General features: G+C 43.4%; 1 protein-coding gene across 4 annotated transcripts in view; it reads left to right on the forward strand.

Annotated features, from left to right (window-relative positions):
* The window catches only part of uba6 (ubiquitin like modifier activating enzyme 6), a 447925-nt gene that overhangs the window by 176023 nt on the left and 254726 nt on the right, over positions 1-17176 (forward strand). For all 4 annotated transcript variants that reach the window (XR_011889573.1, XM_072281896.1, XM_072281895.1 and 1 more), the window contains one exon: positions 2914-2976. Coding sequence is in view for 3 of the 4 variants with exons in the window: in XM_072281896.1 (XP_072137997.1) it covers positions 2914-2976 (63 nt within the window). In the remaining variant the exon portion in view is untranslated. The remainder of the gene's footprint in view (positions 1-2913; positions 2977-17176) is intronic.

A 17176-nucleotide genomic window follows, 5' to 3' on the forward strand; every position in this document is an offset into this window, starting at 1 on the left:
ACCTCAGGGGTTGGGAAAATGTTGGAGTCTATTATTAAGGATGAGGTTTTGGGATACTTGGAGACAAGTGATAAAATAAGTCAAAGTCAGCATGGTTTCTCTGAAGGAAAATCTTGCCTGACAAATCTGTTAGAGTTCTTCGAGGAAGTAACAAACAGGGTGGACAAAGCAGAGGCAGTGGATGTCACTAGCTAGGATTTTCAGAAGGCATTAGAAAGCTGCCACTCATGAGGCTGCTTAACAAGATAAAACCTGTGGTGTTACAGGAAAGATATTGGCATAGATAATGGAATGGCTGACAGGCAGGAGACAGTGAGTGGGAATAAAATGGGCCTTTTCTGGTTGGCTTCTGGTGACTTGTGGTATTCCTCAGGGGTCAGTATTGGGGCCCCTACATTTCACATTGTTTGCAAATGATTTAGAGAATGGAATATGTGGCTTTGTGACAAAGTTTGCGGATGATACAAAGATAGGTGGAGGGGTAGGTAGTGCTGAGGAAGTAATGCAATTGCAGTAGGACTTAGACAAATTGGAAGAATTGGCAAAAAAGTGGCAGATGGAATACTGTTGGGAAATGTATGATAATGTATTTTGGTAAAAGGAACAATAGTGCAGACTATTATCTAAATGGGGAGAAGGTTCAAACATCAGTGAAACAGAGGACTTGGGAGTCTTCATGCAAGAATCCCAGAAGGGTCTGTGAGTCTGTGGTTAATAAGGCAATGTTGATATTTATTTCAAGGGGAATAGAATATAAAAGCAAAGAGATAATGCTGAGCCTTTATAAAGCACTAGTCCGTCTGCATTAGGGGTATTGGCAACAGGTTTGGGTCCCATATCACAGAAAGGATGTGATATGGCGTCCAGTGGAGGTTCAAGAGGATGATTCTGAGAATGAAGAGGTTAACATATGAGGAGCATTTGACAGCTCTGGGCCTGTACCCACTGGAATTTAGAAGAATATGGGGGGTCTGACTGAAACCTGCGGAATGTTGAAAGGACTGAATAGGGTGGATGTGGAGAGGATGTTTCATATAGTGGGCATATCCAAAGCTAGAGGGCATAGCCTCAAAATTGAGGGTCTACCTTTTAGAACAGAGGAAAGGAGGAATTTTTTTTTTAGCCTGTGGGTAGTGAATCTGTGGAATACTCTGCCACCATCTGCGGTGGACATCAAGTCCATGGGTATACTTAAAGTGGAAGTTGTTCGTTTCCTGTCAGGGCATCAAAGAATATGGTGAGAAGGCATGTGTATGGGGTTGAGTGGGATCCGGGATCAGCCAGAATTGAATGCCAGAGCAGACTCGATGGGCTGAATGGCCTAATTCTGCTCCTATGTCTTATGGTCTTATCCTCTCCACATCCAATCATACCATGAATCTCCTTTTCAGCATGTCCTTTCTAAGATAAGGTGCCCAAACCTGCTCACAATACTCCAAATGAGACCTCACCAGTGCTTTATGAAGTTTCAACACTTCATGCTTGCTTTTATATTCTAGTGCTCTTGAAATGAATGCCTAAATTGCATTTGCCTTCCTCACCACAGACTCAACCTGCAAATTAACCTTCAGCTAATCCTGCACAAAGACTCCCAAGTCACTTTGCATCTCAGTTATTTTTGTATCTTCCATTTTATATTTAGAATATTGTCAGCCCTTTCATTTCTTCTACCAAAGTGCATGAACATACACTTCTGAATGCTGTATACCACCTGCCATTTCTTTGCCCTTTCTCGTATTCTAAGTCCTTCTGTAGCCTCTCTATTTCCTCAAAACTACCTGCCCCTCCAATTATCTTTATATCGTCAGCAAACTTTGCAACAAAGCCGTCAATTCCATCAATCAACTCATTGTATAGGCATCCGTTAGTCTCATAAGACCATGGATTTGCGCCTTGGAAAGTTTCCAGGGTGCAGGCTTGGGCAAGGTTGTATGGAAGATCAGCAGTTGCCCATGCTGCAAGTCTCCCCTCTCCATGCCACTGATGTTGTCCAAGGGAAGGGCATTAGGACCCATACAGCTTAGCACCAGTGTCATTGCAGAGCAATGTGTGGTTAAGTGCCTTGCTCAAAGACACACACACTGCCTCAGCCAAGGCTCGAACTAGCGACCTTCAAATCACCAGACGAACGCCTTAACCACTTGGCCACGCGCTCATTGACATGTAATGTAAAAAGAGTCACCCCCAACACAAACCCCTGTGGAACACCACCAGTCACCTTTAACCCATCTGAAAAGGCTGCCTTTATTGCCAGTCTTTGTCTCCTGCCAATCAGTCACTGCTTTATTCACGCTAGAATCTTTCCTGTATACCACGGGCTTGTGGCTGGCTTAGCAGCGTCATGTGTGGCATCTTGTTAAAGGCCTTCTGAAATTCCAACTACACAACATCAACCAATTGTTCTTTGCTTTCTCTGACTAAAGAAAGCAGAAAGGGATGTGGTGTCACTGGAGAGTCCACAGGAAGTTCACGAGGATGATTCCAGGAACGAAGGGGTTAACATATGTTGGACCCATGTATGGGTCCCAGCTATGCTTGCCTTTTTGTTGGCTTTGTGGAACAATCCATGTTCCAAGCCTTTTTTGGTATCTGTCTGCCACTTTTCCTTCGCTACACCTCTTCTCATTCCTGCCATCAGCGTGGGGGTATAGGAGACTGTGAACGCACACGCAGTGTTTTAGTCCCGTTTCTTCCCCCCCCCCACCATTAGATTTCTGAACCTTCCATGAACACTCCCTCACTATTTTGCTCTCCTTTAGCACTATTTATTTATTTTTTATATATTACTTATTGTAACTTGCAGTATTTTAACATGTTGTTGCAAAACAACAAATTTCACAATAAAATGTCAGTGACAATAAGCTCGATTCTGATTCTTTATCTAAGTTTCATTGTTCCCTTTTCTTGTTGCAGGAAAATATGGAGACTCAACTTTTAAATCCTCGATGCTTTGTAGTAGATTTCAGCAAAACTGAGGTAAGATTTATTTGTTTGTCTGAGATTTTATTTGCATGTGTTCCAGATAACATTAGAATTCGAAACAAGATAAAAATCTGCAGATGCTGGAAATCAAAGTAATATGCACAAAATACTGGAGGAACTCGGCACTCAGGCAGATATGGAACAGAGTATAACCAACGTTTCGGACTAAAAGCCTTCATCAGCACTGGAAAAAAGTGATGGGAAGTCAGAGTGAAATGGCGGTGGGAAGGAAGAAGTAGAAGGTGGTAGGTTAAAGTGGGAAAGGGGGTGGGGTGAAGTATAGACATGGGAAGTCGATTGGTGTAAGAGATAAAGGGCTGGAGAAAGGGGAATTTGATAGGAGAGGACAGATGGCCATGGGAGAAAGGGAAGTGGGAGGAGAACCAGAGGGAGGTGATGGGCAGGTAAAGAGATAAGGTAAGAAAGGGAAATGAGAATGGTAAAGTGGCGGGGGGTGGGGGGGAGCTATTACCGGAAGTTTGAGAAATCAAACTTGCCATCAGGTTGGAGGGTACCTACATGGAATACAAGGTCTCAGAAATAAACCAGGTAAATTTCAAGACAGGGTGGAAGTTGGAGGTGAAGTAGATAAAGTGGATGAGCTCACCCTGGACGCAGGAAGCAGCACCAATGTAGTCGTCGATGTAGCATAGGAAAGTTAGGGAGTGATACCATTGTCGGCTTGGATCATAGACTGTTTTACATAGCCGACAAAATCACAGGCATAACTGGGACCTATGCGAGTGCCCATGGCTATACCTTTTGTTTGAAGGAAGTGGGAGGAGCCAAAGGAGAAATTATTGAGAGTGAAGACATGTTCTGCCAGACAGTGGAGAGTGAAGGGGAACTAGTTGGGTCTGGTGTCCAAATGAAGCAGAGAGTTTTGAGGCCTTCCTGATGGTTGATGAATTTATATAGGGACTGGACATGCATAGTGAAAATGAGACAACCAGGACCAGGGAACTTCAAGTAATTGAAAAGATCAAGCGTGTGTGAAGTGTCGCGGGTGTAAGTAGGAGGGGACTGAACAAGGTGGAATAAAACAGAATCAAGGTATGCAGATATAAGTTCGGTGGATCTAGAACAAGCAGAAACAATGTGACAGGCAGGTTTATGAATCTTGGGTAGGTGGTAGAAACTGGAGGTGCGAAGTGTGGGGACTGTGAGGTTGGTACCGGTGGATTGGAGATCCCCAGAGTTAATGTCTGTGATGCTGAGGATGACAGTGGCCTGGTTCTCCATAGTGGGTAAGTAAGAGGAAGTGTCCCAGAGTTGTCACCTGGCCTCAGCAAGGTAGAGGTCAGTCTGCCGGAACACTACAGCACCCCTCCTTATCTGCAAGTTTGATGATGAAGTAAGGATTAGTGTGGAGAGCAGAGCGTTCGAAAGGAGTGAGGTTAGAATTGGAGAGAGGAGTAGTAAAGTCAAGACAGTTGATGTTTGTTCACTGTTGGCAGTGAAAAGATTCAGAGCAGGCAGACGACCAGAGCTGTGTGTCTAGGAAGAGGAGGAGGGTGGAAGATGGGTGAAGGGGTCATCGGTGTGGGGTGGAGAGTCCTTACCAAAGAAGTTGGCATGGAGACAGGTGGCGGATGAAGAGCTCAGTGTCATGGCGGGCATGGAACTCACTGAAGTGTTGGTGCAGAGGGACATTAGAATTCTGATAGACTGACTAAAACGTGTTGAAATTCTGACAGAGCCAATGATTGATTATGAGGGAAGAGCTTATTGAATATGTTGCATACACCAGCTAACTGTAGTCTCACTTTAGCTGTGATTAAAAGAGAGTTATTTCCAAATTGAACATTTCCAAATGAACAATCAAGGCCATAATGAAAGATCTGATTTTCAATTATGTTCAAATGTTACTCCTTTTAAAAGTCCACTAAAATAGAATGATACAACTTAGTAACAGGCCCTTTGCCCACAATATTCTCCCAAACTGATTAAACTAATGATGCCTAATTAAAATATTCTGCTTTGCCAGCACGAGGTCCATAATCCTGCATTGTTTGCATTTTCGTGTGTTATAAGAATCCTTTAAGTACCTCTGTCATATGTGTTGTGCTTTGTAACTCCAGAAGCATAAAATTAATTGGAGGAAAAACACTGGGCTGGGGATAACTTGTGTACATTTTGTTTGTACTTTGGTGGGCAGTGCACTTATGACATGCCAGTATAATGACATATACCATTCACATATTTTTACATATAACCTGCAATTACTTTTTTATGCAACAAATAATACTTAATCAAACTACATATATTTACAAAACTACTCAAATATTACTAAAATATTAAATACACAAGACCCCTCTCCCCCTCCCCCTCCCCCCCACACCCTCTCACCACCCTCTCTCACACCCCTCTCTCACCCCTCTCATCCCTCTCTCCCGCCCCCCTCTATACAATACAACTCCATTATAGACATCCACTACATTGTAAATTTTAAATTGTCCCATTCATGCCTAAAGATTTAATTACAGTGGAGGATTTCTTACTCTTTGGTATAACGTCTTTCCTGGCAAGGGTGTTCATTCTACTTTGGCAAGAGAGACTTGTGGCTGTAAAACAATCTCAGGTTCTGGGGCCTCCATGGTGGTGACAGGAGTTGATTCTGAGACTACAGGAAGTAGTCCTGACAGCTCTGGATACCTCTCTTCTCTAAAAATTGACTCTGCACTCAGTTACTGATTGATGTGCTGTCTCCAGATGACAGCAGATATAGTCTCCACTGTGAAGGACCCACTTTTCAAGTACCCACTTTTGATCACGTCTGTAGTCCCTCAGTAGTACTGTTTGTCCAGGAATAAACATTAAACTTCTTGTTTGAGGAGCCCTGAATTTGTCTCAGCATACTCCTTATGAGATTGGTTTTGAGGAGATACAAGTGTGAACAGGGAACAAACCAGGAACAATAGTCATAGTCATACTTTATTGATCCCAGGGGAAATTGGTTTTCGTTACAGTTGCACCATAAATAATTAAATAGTAATAAAACCATATATAGTTAAATAGTAATATGTAAATTATGCCAGGAAATAAGTCCAGGACCAGCCTATTGGCTCAGGGTGTCTGACCGTCAAGGGAGGAGTTGTAAAGTTTGATGGCCACAGGCAGGAATGACTTCCTATGACGCTCTGTGTTATATCTCGGTAGAATGAGTCTCTGGCTGAATGTACTCCTGTGCCCAGTGCCCTTAGTATAGCGGCAGAGTTGCTGGTTGTGCAGTGCGCTGCATTGTGATATGCAAGGAGGAAGTTAGTGAGCTTCTGATTCAATGTTAGTGTAGTGTGTTCTGCGGACATTGCTCGCAGTGCATTCTTTAGACTCTGGACAAACTTTACGTGCAGACCTTTCTGCCAAGCCATTTGTGGCTAGGTTGTACGATGCAGATATAATATGTCTTATTCCATTCATTTTCAGGAATGACTGAAACTTTTCCACAACAAATTGTGGTCCAGTGTTACTGACTAACTGTTTTGGAACACCAGTCCTAGAGAAGAGGCTTCTCAACACATCAACCGTGTGCGAAGCTACAGTGGAGGCTATTGGGAACACTTATGTCCACTAGGATATCAAGAAATTTGTGCCCCTGAATATTCTGACAAAACCCACATGAATCCTCTACCAGGGCAGTGTAGGCCATTCGCAGGGATGGAGAGTTGCTGCTTGTGGTATCTTCTGGATATGTTGGTATTCTGAACAGTGCATGGCAAGCTGCTCAATCTGCTGATTTATTCCAGGCTACTAGACAGAGCTTCAAGCCAATGCTTTCATTTTGACCATGTCTGGTAGCATGTAGCTCTTCTAACACTTTAGCTCTCAGCTTGGATGGTGCAATAACTCCTAATCCCCAAATAAGACAGCCCCCGTCAAGGGCAAGTTTATCTGACACTGGAGAAACTGGGGGAACTGAAATTTTTGCTGTACATTTCAGCCACTTTGGCTGGCTATGTAGACCCGAGACAATGTGAGGTCTTTTCTGGTTTTCCTTTAGATCATATCATCTATGCCGTAATAGAGCGACTTTTTATTTGTGTTAGGGAGAATGTCAAGAAGAGTGTCGTTTTTTTGTAAATTTTTCCAGGTTTTTCCTTTCCCAAGGAAAAACAGGACAATCCATCAGTATTTCTTTGAACAACGGGAATTCTGCAGATGCTGGAAATTCAAGCAACACACATCAAAGTTGCTGGTGAACGCAGCAGGCCAGGCAGCATCTGTAGGAAGAGGTGTAGTCAACGTTTCAGGCCAAGACCCTTCGTCAGGACTAACTGAAGGAAGAGTGAGTAAGGGATTTGAAAGTTGGAGGGGGAGATCCAAAATGATAGGAGAAGACAGGAGGGGGAAGGATAGAACCAGGAGCTGGACAGGTGATAGGCAAAAGGGGATAGGAGAGGATCATGGGACAGGAGGTTCGGGAAGAAAGACGGGGGGGGGCGGGACCCAGAGGATGGGCAAGAGGTATATTCAGAGGGACAGAGGGAGAAAAAGGAGAGTGAGAGAAAGAATGTGTGCATAAAAATAAGTAACAGATGGGGTACGAGGGGGAGGTGGGGCCTTAGCGGAAGTTAGAGAAGTCGATGTTCATGCCATCAGGTTGGAGGCTACCCAGATGGAATATAAGGTGTTGTTCCTCCAACCTGAGTGTGGCTTCATCTTTACAGTAAAGGAGGCCGTGGATAGACATGTCAGAATGGGAATGGGATGTGGAATTAAAATGTGTGGCCACTGGGAGATCCTGCTTTCTCTGGCGGACAGAGCGTAGGTGTTCAGCAAAGCAGTCTCCCAGTCTGCGTCGGGTCTCGCCAGTCTGCATCGGGAGACCGCTTTGCTGAACACCTACACTCTGTCCGCCAGAGAAAGCAGGATCTCCCAGTGGCCACACATTTTAATTCCACATCCCATTCCCATTCTGACATGTCTATCCACGGCCTCCTCTACTGTAAAGATGAAGCCACACTCAGGTTGGAGGAACAACACCTTATATTCCATCTGGGTAGCCTCCAACCTGATGGCATGAACATTGACTTCTCTAACTTCCACTAATGCCCCACCTCCCCCTCGTACCCCATCTGTTACTTATTTTTATGCACACATTTTTTCTCTCACTCTCCTTTTTCTCCCTCTGTCCCTCTGAATATACCTCTTGCCCATCCTCTGGGTCCCCCCCCCCCACCGTCTTTCTTCCCGGACCTCTTGTCCCATGATCCTCTCCTATCCTCTTTTGCCTATCACCTGTCCAGCTCTTGGCTCCATCCCTCCCCCTCCTGTCTTCTCCTATCATTTTGGATCTCCCCCTCCCCCTCCAACTTTCAAATCCCTTACTCACTCTTCCTTCAGTTAGTCCTGATGAAGGGTCTCGGCCTGAAACGTCGACTGCACCTCTTCCTACAGATGCTGCCTGGCCTGCTGTGTTCACCAGCAACTTTGATGTGTGTTGCTGGTATTTCTTTGATTAGGTTTCTTTTTGAATTTGATCTTGTAATTGTGTTCTCCAAGAAACAGAGCCTATCTCTGCATTCATGCTGCAGCTGTTAATGAAACACCCTTTTGTGGATTGAAAATGGAAAGCAGTGGTTGATCTGAATCAGGTTTATTATCACCAGCATGTGTCATGAAATGCAATACGTAATATAGAAGAAGAAGAAAAATAATAATAAGTAAATTGAGTTACAGTATATGTACAGTGGCATGCAAAAGTTTGGGCACCCCTGGTCAAAATTTCTGTTACTGTGAATAGCAAGTGAGTAAAAGATGAATTGATTTCCAAAAGGCATAAAGTTAAAGATGACACATTTCTTTAATATTTTAAGTAAGAATGCTTTTTTATTTCCATCTCTTACAGTTTCAAAATAACAAAAAAGAAAAAGGGCCCAAATCAAAAGTTTGGGCATCCTGCATGGCAATACTTAGTAACACCCCCTTTGGCATGTATCACAGCTTGTAAATGCTTTTTGTAGCCAGCTAAGAGTCTTTCAATTCTTGTTTGGGGGATTTTTGCCCATTCTTCCTTGCAAAAACTTTCAGCTTGTGCCTCTTGAGGTAGTCCGTTGTGGATTTTGAGGTGTGTTTAGGATTATTATCCTGTTGTAGAAGCCATCCTCTTTTCGTCTTTGGCTTTTTTACAGACAATGTGATGTTTGCTTCCAGAATTCGCTGGTATTTAATTGAATTCATTCTTCCCTTTACCAGTTCCCCGTGCCACTGGCTGCAACACAAGCCTAAAGCATGATCAATCCACCCCCGTGCTTAACAGTTGGAGAGGTGTTCTTTTCATGAAATTCTGCACCCTTTTTTCTCCAAACATACCTTTGCTCATTGCGGCCAAAAAGTTCTATTTTAACTTCTTCAGTCCACAGGACTTGTTTCCAAATGCATCAGGCTTGTTTAGATGTTCCTTTGAACTTTTTGAATAGAACTTTTTGGTGCAAGCTGAAGGTTTTGCCATGGCCCTCACAGTCTCCTGACCTAAACATCATTGAGAATCTGTGGATAGACCTCAAAAGAGCAGTGCATAGAAGACGGCCCAAGAATCTCACAGAACTAGAAGCCTTTTGCAAGGAAGAATGGGGGAAAATCCCCCAAACAAGAATTGAAAGGCTCTTAGCTGGCTACAAAAAGTATTTACAAGCTGTGATACTTGGCAAAGGGGGTGTTACTAAGTACTGACCATGCAGAGTGCCCAACCTTGTGCTTCGGGCCCTTTTCCTTTTTCGTTATTTTGAAACTGTAAAAGATGGAAATAAGAAAGTTTCAGGCAACACACAAAATGCTGGTGGAACTCAGCAGGCCAGGCAGCATCTAAAGGAAGAAGTACAGTCGCTGTTTTAGGTCGAGACCCTTTGTCAGGACTAACGGGAAAAAGAGATAGTAAGAGATTTGAGAGGGGGAGGGGGGTGACCCGAAATGATAGGCGAAGACAGGATGGGGAGGGATGAAGCCAAAAGCTGGGAAATTGATTGGCAAAAAGCTGGAGAAGGGGGGGAGTATCATTGGACGGAAGGCCTTGTAAGAAAGAAAGGAGGGGGGGAGCACCAGAGGAAGATGGAGAACAGCCAAGGAGTTATTGTGAGAGGGAAAGAGAGAAAAAATTTTTTTTTTAAATTAGGGATGGGGTAAGAAGGGGAGGAGGGGCATTAACGGAAGTTAGAGAAGTGGATGTTCATGCCATCAGGTTGGAGGCTACCCAGACGGAATATAAGGTGTTGTTCCTCCAACCTGAGTGTGGCTTCATCTCGACAGTAGAGGAGGCCGTGGATTGACATATCGGAATGGAACTGGTACATGGCATTAAAATGTGTGGCCACTGGGAGATCCTACTTCCTCTGGTGGACAGAGCATCGGTGTTCAGTGAAGCAGTCTCCCAATCTGCATTGGATCTCACCAGTATATAGAAGGCCACATTGGGAGCACTGAACACAGTATATCATACCAGCAGACTCACAGGTGAAGTGTTGCCTCACCTGGAAGGACTGTCTGGGGCCCTGAATGGTGGTGAGGGAGGAAGTGTAAGGGCAGGTATAACATTTGTTCCACTTACAAGGATAAGTGCCAGGAGGGAGATCAGTGGGAAGGGATGGGGGGGGACAAATGGACAAGGGGTCGTGTAGGGAGTGATCGCTGTGGAAAACAAAGTGGGGGGGGGAGGGAAAAATGTCCTTGAGAGGGAAAGATCCCATTGGAGATGGTGGAAGTCACGGAGAATTATATGTTGGACATGGAGGCTGGTGGGATGGTAGGTGAGGACAACAGGAACCCTATCCCTAGTGGGGTGGCGGGAGGATGGGGTGAGAGCAGATGTGTGTGAAATCGGAGAGATGTGTTTGAGGGCAGAGTTGATGGTGGAGGAAGGGAAGCCCCTTTCTTTAAAAAAGGAAGACATCTTCTTTGTCCTGGAATGAAATGCCTCATTCTGAGAGCAAATGCGGCGGAGATGGAGGAATTGAGAGAAGGGGATGGCGTTTTTCCAAATAATAGGGTGGGAACCAAATTACAGGAAGGATATTAATAAGATTGAAAGAGTGCAGAGAAGGTTTACAAGGATGTTGCCAGGACTTGAGAAACTCAGTTACAGAGAAAGGTTGAATAGGTTAGGACTTTATTCCCTGGAGCGTAGAAGAATGAGGGGAGATGTGATAGAGGTATATAAAATTATGATGGGTATAGATAGAGTGAATGCAAGCAGGCTTTTTCCACTGAGGCAAGGGGAGAAAAAAACCAGAGGACATGGGTTAAGGGTGAAGGGGGAAAAGTTTAAAGGGAACATTGGGGGGGGTGCTTCTTCACACAGAGAGTGGTGGGAGTGTGGAATGGGCTGCCAGATGAGGTGGTAAATGCAGGTTCTTTTTTAACATTTAAGAATAAATTGGACAGATACATGGATGGGAGGTGTATGGAGGGATATGGCCCATGTGCAGGTCAGTGGGACTAGGCAGAAAATGGTTCGGCACAGCCAAGAAGGGCCAAAAGGCCAGTTTCTGTGCTGCAGTTTTTCTCTGGTTTCTATGGAGGAGGAATAGTCCAGGTAGCTGTGAGAGTCCGTAGGCTTATAGTAGACATCAGTAGATAAGCTGTCTCCAGAGATAGCCTCCAACCTGATGGCATGAACATTGATTTCTCTAACTTCCGTTAATGCCCCTTCTCCCTTTGTTACCCCATCCCTATTTATTTATTGATTTATGATAATTTTTTCTCTCTCTCTACTTCCCTCTCACAATAACTCCTTGCGTGTTCTCCATCCTCCTCTGGTGCTCCCCTCCCCCTTTCTTTCTTCCAAGACGTTCTGTCACATGATACTCCCCCTTCTCCAGCCTTGTATCCCTTTTGCCAATCAACTTTCCAGCTCTTGGCTTCATCCCTCCCCCTCCTGTCTTCTCCTATCATTTCGGATCTCCCCCTCCCCCTCCCACTTTCAAATCTCTTACTGTCTCTTTATTCCGTTAGTCCTGACGAAGGGTCTCGACCCAAAATGTCGGATGTACCTCTTCCTATAGATGCTGCCTGACCTGCTGCGTTCTACCAGCACTTTGTGTGTTGCTTGAATTTCTAGCATCTGCAGATTTTCTCGTGTTTACGTTTTTAAATAAAAAAGTTTTCTTGCTTAAAATATTAAAGAAATGTGTCATCTTTAACTTTATGCCTTTTGGAAATCAGTTCATCTTTTACTCGCTTAGCTATTCACAGTAGCAGAAATTTTGACTGGGGTGCCCAGACTTCTGAATGCCACTGTATATTGAATAGATTAGATCATACAAACAGCAGAAAGAATATATATTTAAAAAATGGAGTAGTGTTCATGGGTTCAATGTCCATTTAGGAAACCGATGGCAGAGAGGAAGAAGCTGTTCCTGAATGAGGCTTCTGTACCTCCTACCTGATGGTAACAGTGTGAAAAGGGCATGCCCTGGGTGCTGGGGGTCCTTCAGAATGGACACTGCCTTTTTGAGACATCGCTTCTTGAAGATGTTCTGGGTGCTTTGTAGGCTAGTACCCAAGATGGTGCCAACTAAATTTACAACCTCTGCAGCTTCTTTCAGTCCTGTGCAGTAGCAACCCCCCCATACCAGACAGTGATGCAGCCTGACAGAATGCTGTCCACAGTACATCTACAGAAGTCTGTGAGTGTATTTGCTGACGTACCAAATCTCTTCAAACTCCAAATGAAGTCTAGTTGCTGTCTTGCCTTCTTTATAATCTACTGTGTTGATCTACTTTGTAAACTTCTTCTGTACCTTTTACAAGCCTCCACATCCGATTTATAATGGAGTGACAATACTCCACGTGCAGCCTCACCAGAATTTGATAAAGCTATATTTAAACTATCTTTATCTATGGTGCATTTTTCCCTCTGGAGCTAGTCATATTATGTTCTGGATGCTGAGTAATTTACTGCAAATTGCATTTTTCATTTTGAGTGACAGCAAACTCTGTAACAATGGAGAATTTCATGTTTCAACATGCCAGTTTTCCTCAAGGTGTGTTTGTTGAAATCAAGATAAGACCTTTTTTCAAGCTGAGACAAATGCAGGTTTCCCCCACTATCTGAAGGTAGAGGGTTCCTATGAAACGGCTCGTAAGCCAGAATGTCATAAAGTGAATAAGCAATTACCATTTATTTACATGGGAAAAATTTTTGAGCATTTCCAGACCCAAAAAATAACCTACAAAATCATGCCAAATAACACATAAAACCTAAAATAACAGTAACATATAGTAAAAGCAGGAATGATATGATAAATACACAGCCTATATAAAGTAAAAATACTTTTCTGCAGCACTGTCTAGCGCAGTGAAAATCTCACGGCAGCACTCTTGGAAGTGCTCTCGGCAGAAACACTCTCTTCAGTAACCTTTAAGCTATGAAGCTGCCAAATCATACCAAATAACACAGAAAAATACACAGCCTATATAAAGTAGAGATAATGTATGTACAGTGTAGTTTCACTTACCGGAATCGAGAAGACTCCAAAAAATTGCAGTTTCGTCACAGTTAACACTTGCTTATATGAATAACCACCTTCTGTAATTATTTTCTTCAGTTCTGCTGGGAACTTTTCGGCAGCTTCAGTATCAGCTGAAGCACTGAGTCCGGTAAATGTTAAACTGCCTTCACCTCAGAAACCGATCGAACCACCCATAACTACCTTTAAATTCCACTTTCGCAACACTTTCATCACCATCGTCCAGTTCCTTCTGTTTCAGTTTATTAAAAAGACTGACTGATTTCTCCTTAAGTATAAGAAAACTTAACAGAACACCACGCTTTGTCCACCCTTCAACCCACTCAAGCAATAGACTTTCCATTTTAGACCATATGACATAAGACAAAGGAGCAGAAGCCGGCCATTCGGCCCATCGAGTCTGCTCTGCCATTTTATCATGAGCTGATCCATTCTCCCATTTAGTCCCACTCCCCTGCCTTCTCACCATAACCTTTGATGCCCTGGCTACTCAGATACCTATCAATCTCTATCTTAAATACACCCAATGACCTGGCCTCTACTGCTGCCCGTGGCAACAAATTCCATAGATTCACCACCCTCTAACTAAAAGAATTTCTTCGCATTTCTGTTCTGAATCGGCACCCTTCAATCCTTAAGTCATGCCCTCTCGTACTGGACTCCCCCATCATGGGCAACAACCTTGCCACATTCACTCTGTCCATGCCTTTCAACATTTGAAATGTTTCTATGAGGTCTCCCCTCATTCTTCTAAACTCCAAGGAATACAGTCCAAAAGCGGACAAACGTTCCTCATATGTTACCCCTCTCATTCCTGGAATCATTCTAGTGAATCTTCTCTGTACCCTCTCCAATGTCAGCACATCCTTTCTTAAATAAGGAGACCAAAACTGCCCACAGTACTCCAAGTGAGGCCTTATAGAGCCTCAACATCACATCCCTGCTGCTATACTCTATTCCTCTAGAAATGAATGCCAACATTGCATTCCCCTTCTTCACTACCGACTCAACCTGGAGGTCAACCTTAAGGGTATCCTGTACGAGGACTCCCAAGTTCCGTTGCATCTCAGAACTTTGAATTGTTTCCCCACTTAAATAATAGTCTGCCTGTATATTTCTTCTACCAAAGTGCATAACCATACACTTTCCAACATTGTATTTCATTTGCCACTTCTTTGCCCATTCTTCCAATCTATCTAAGTCTCTCCGCAGACTCTGTTTCCTCAGCACTACTGGCCCCTCCACCTATCTTCGTATCGTCAGCAAACTTAGCCACAAAGCCATCTATTCCATAATCCAAATCATTGATGTGCAATGTAAAAAGAAGTGGCCTCAACACAGACCCCTGTGGAACACCACTGGTAACCGGCAGCCAACCAGAATAGGATCCCTTTATTCCCACTCTCTGTTTCCTGCCAATCAGCCAACGCTCTATCCACGTATGTAACTTTCTCATAATTCCATAGGCTCTTATCTTGTTGAGTAGCCTCATGTGTGGCACCTTGTCAAAGGTCTTCTGAAAACCCAAATATACAACATCCACTGCATCTCCCTTGTCTAGCCTACTGGTAATTTTCTCAAAAAATTGTAATAGGCTTGTCAGGCAGGACTTTCCTTTAAGGAATCCATGCTGAGTTCTGCCTATCTTGTCATATGCCTCCAGGTACTCTGTAACCTCATCCTTGACAATCGACTCCAACAACTTCCCAACCACCGATGTCAAGCTAACAGGTCTATAATTTCCTTTTTGCTTCCTTGGCCCCTTCTTAAATAACGGAGTGACATTTGCAATCTTCCAGTCTTCCGGAACCATGCTAGAATCTATTGACTTTTGAAAGGTCATCGCTAATGCCTCCGCAATCTCCACAGCTACTTCCTTCAGAACACGAGGGTGCATTCCATCTGGTCCGGGAGATTTATCTACCTTTAGACTATTCAGCTTTCTGAGTACTTTCTCTGTCGTAATTGTGACTGCGCACACTTCTCTTCCCTGTCACCCTTGAGTGTCTGGTATACTGCTGATGTCTTCCTCAGTGAAGACTGATGCAAAATACTCATTCAGTTCCTCTGCCATCTCCTTATCTCCCATTACAATTTCTCCAGCATCATTTTATCCATTATTTTAATCAATAATCAATAATTTTATCCATTATTGGATGCCGACTAAGAGAGACCACTTTGCTACAAGCAGAACCAACAGTAGCATTGGCAGCTTTCAAAATTCTTTCTCTGCGTATAAATAGTGCTGCAGGCAAGTTCAACGCGTAAACAATGTCCTTACTTCGCTTACCACAATCGAAACGCTTAATTATGTCTAGTTTTATGCTAAGTGTAACACCCTTACGAGCTCTTTTAGGCTTTTCCAATACCTTAGAACTCATCTTGCTAACGGATGCACAAAATGAATCGAGATCAAGCACATGTTTAAGCAATAGTGGCTAGAATGCAGTTCCGGGGGAAGTGGCTTGGCTGTTCGGGCGCGTGCTGCCTTTTTTCGTAACAGTGAAAACACCTGTTAGCAAAAACAGGTAACTAATGTAGGTCTTTCGACAGCGAGGTGTCATAAATCGAATGTTTGGAAAACGGGGGCCACCTGTAGTGGCATACCTAGCACTTTATCCTCTGCTGCAATAAACTAAAAAATCTTTCTTTTTGTTTTTATGAAATATAGCAGCACTGGTTGACAAAGTGAAGAAGGTGTTTTGCACACATGGCCTCCTTCTATTGGGCATTGAATAAAGAGCTGGGGCATCATTTTACAGTTGCGCAAGATATTGATGAGTGTGCATCTGAAATATTGTATGCAGAGCTGGTTACCTAGCTGTAGGAAGGCTGTTGTTAATTGAGAATGAGTGCAGAAAAGATTCTTAAGAATGTTGCCTGGTCTGGAGGACCTAAGTTATAAGGGAGACTGGATAGGCTGAGGCTATTTTCCCTACAGCATAGAAGACTGAAAGGTGATTTTATAATAGTAGATAAATTCATGAAGGGAATAGATAAGGTGAATGATTAGAGTCTTTCTTTCCAAGTTCTTTCCAAAGGGCATAAATTTAAGGTGAGAGGAGACAAAGTTAAAGGGGACTTCAGGAGCCAGTTTTTCCACATGGAGGATAGTGGCTTTCTGGGAAAATGGTGGTGGCAGGTAGAGTTCCAACTTTTAAAAGGCATTTGGTCATGTGCATGAATGGAAAAGGTTTCGAGAAATATGGGCAAAAGAAGGACTAGCTCAAGTATGGACGAATTGGGCTGAAGGGCTGATTTCAAAGTTGTACAATTCTTTGGCACTACTACTTCATGACTCTGACAACAAAGGGACTGGTGGGGATGAGGGATGCTCAGAGCTAAGTACCTGGTCCTAAGCAGTTTTTCTGGAATATATAGCTTGTTAGTTTTTATAAAAGAATAAGTACAAAGTCTTTGAATTAATTAATTTGATCTATTTTTGTTATTTATTTATTTTATTATTTGGAGGTAGAATATGGAACAGGGCTTTCTGGCCCAATGAGCTGAACAGCCCAGTTATCCACCCGTCAAACTATGTCACTCATGCACACCTCCTCATTGCTATCTGAGATTTCAGTAACAACAATGGTACACAGTCGTTACACAGTCGTGAATGTAGAGAAGTTGAGCAGTGGGCTAAGCACGCATCCTTGATGTGCTGTTTTTTTGAGATTATTAAAGGGGACAGCATTGTCTATCTGGAATAGAATTTCAAGCTACCTAACTAG

The sequence above is a fragment of the Mobula birostris genome, chromosome 17 (assembly GCF_030028105.1).
Source record: "Mobula birostris isolate sMobBir1 chromosome 17, sMobBir1.hap1, whole genome shotgun sequence".
NCBI classification, from domain to species: domain Eukaryota; kingdom Metazoa; phylum Chordata; class Chondrichthyes; order Myliobatiformes; family Myliobatidae; genus Mobula; species Mobula birostris.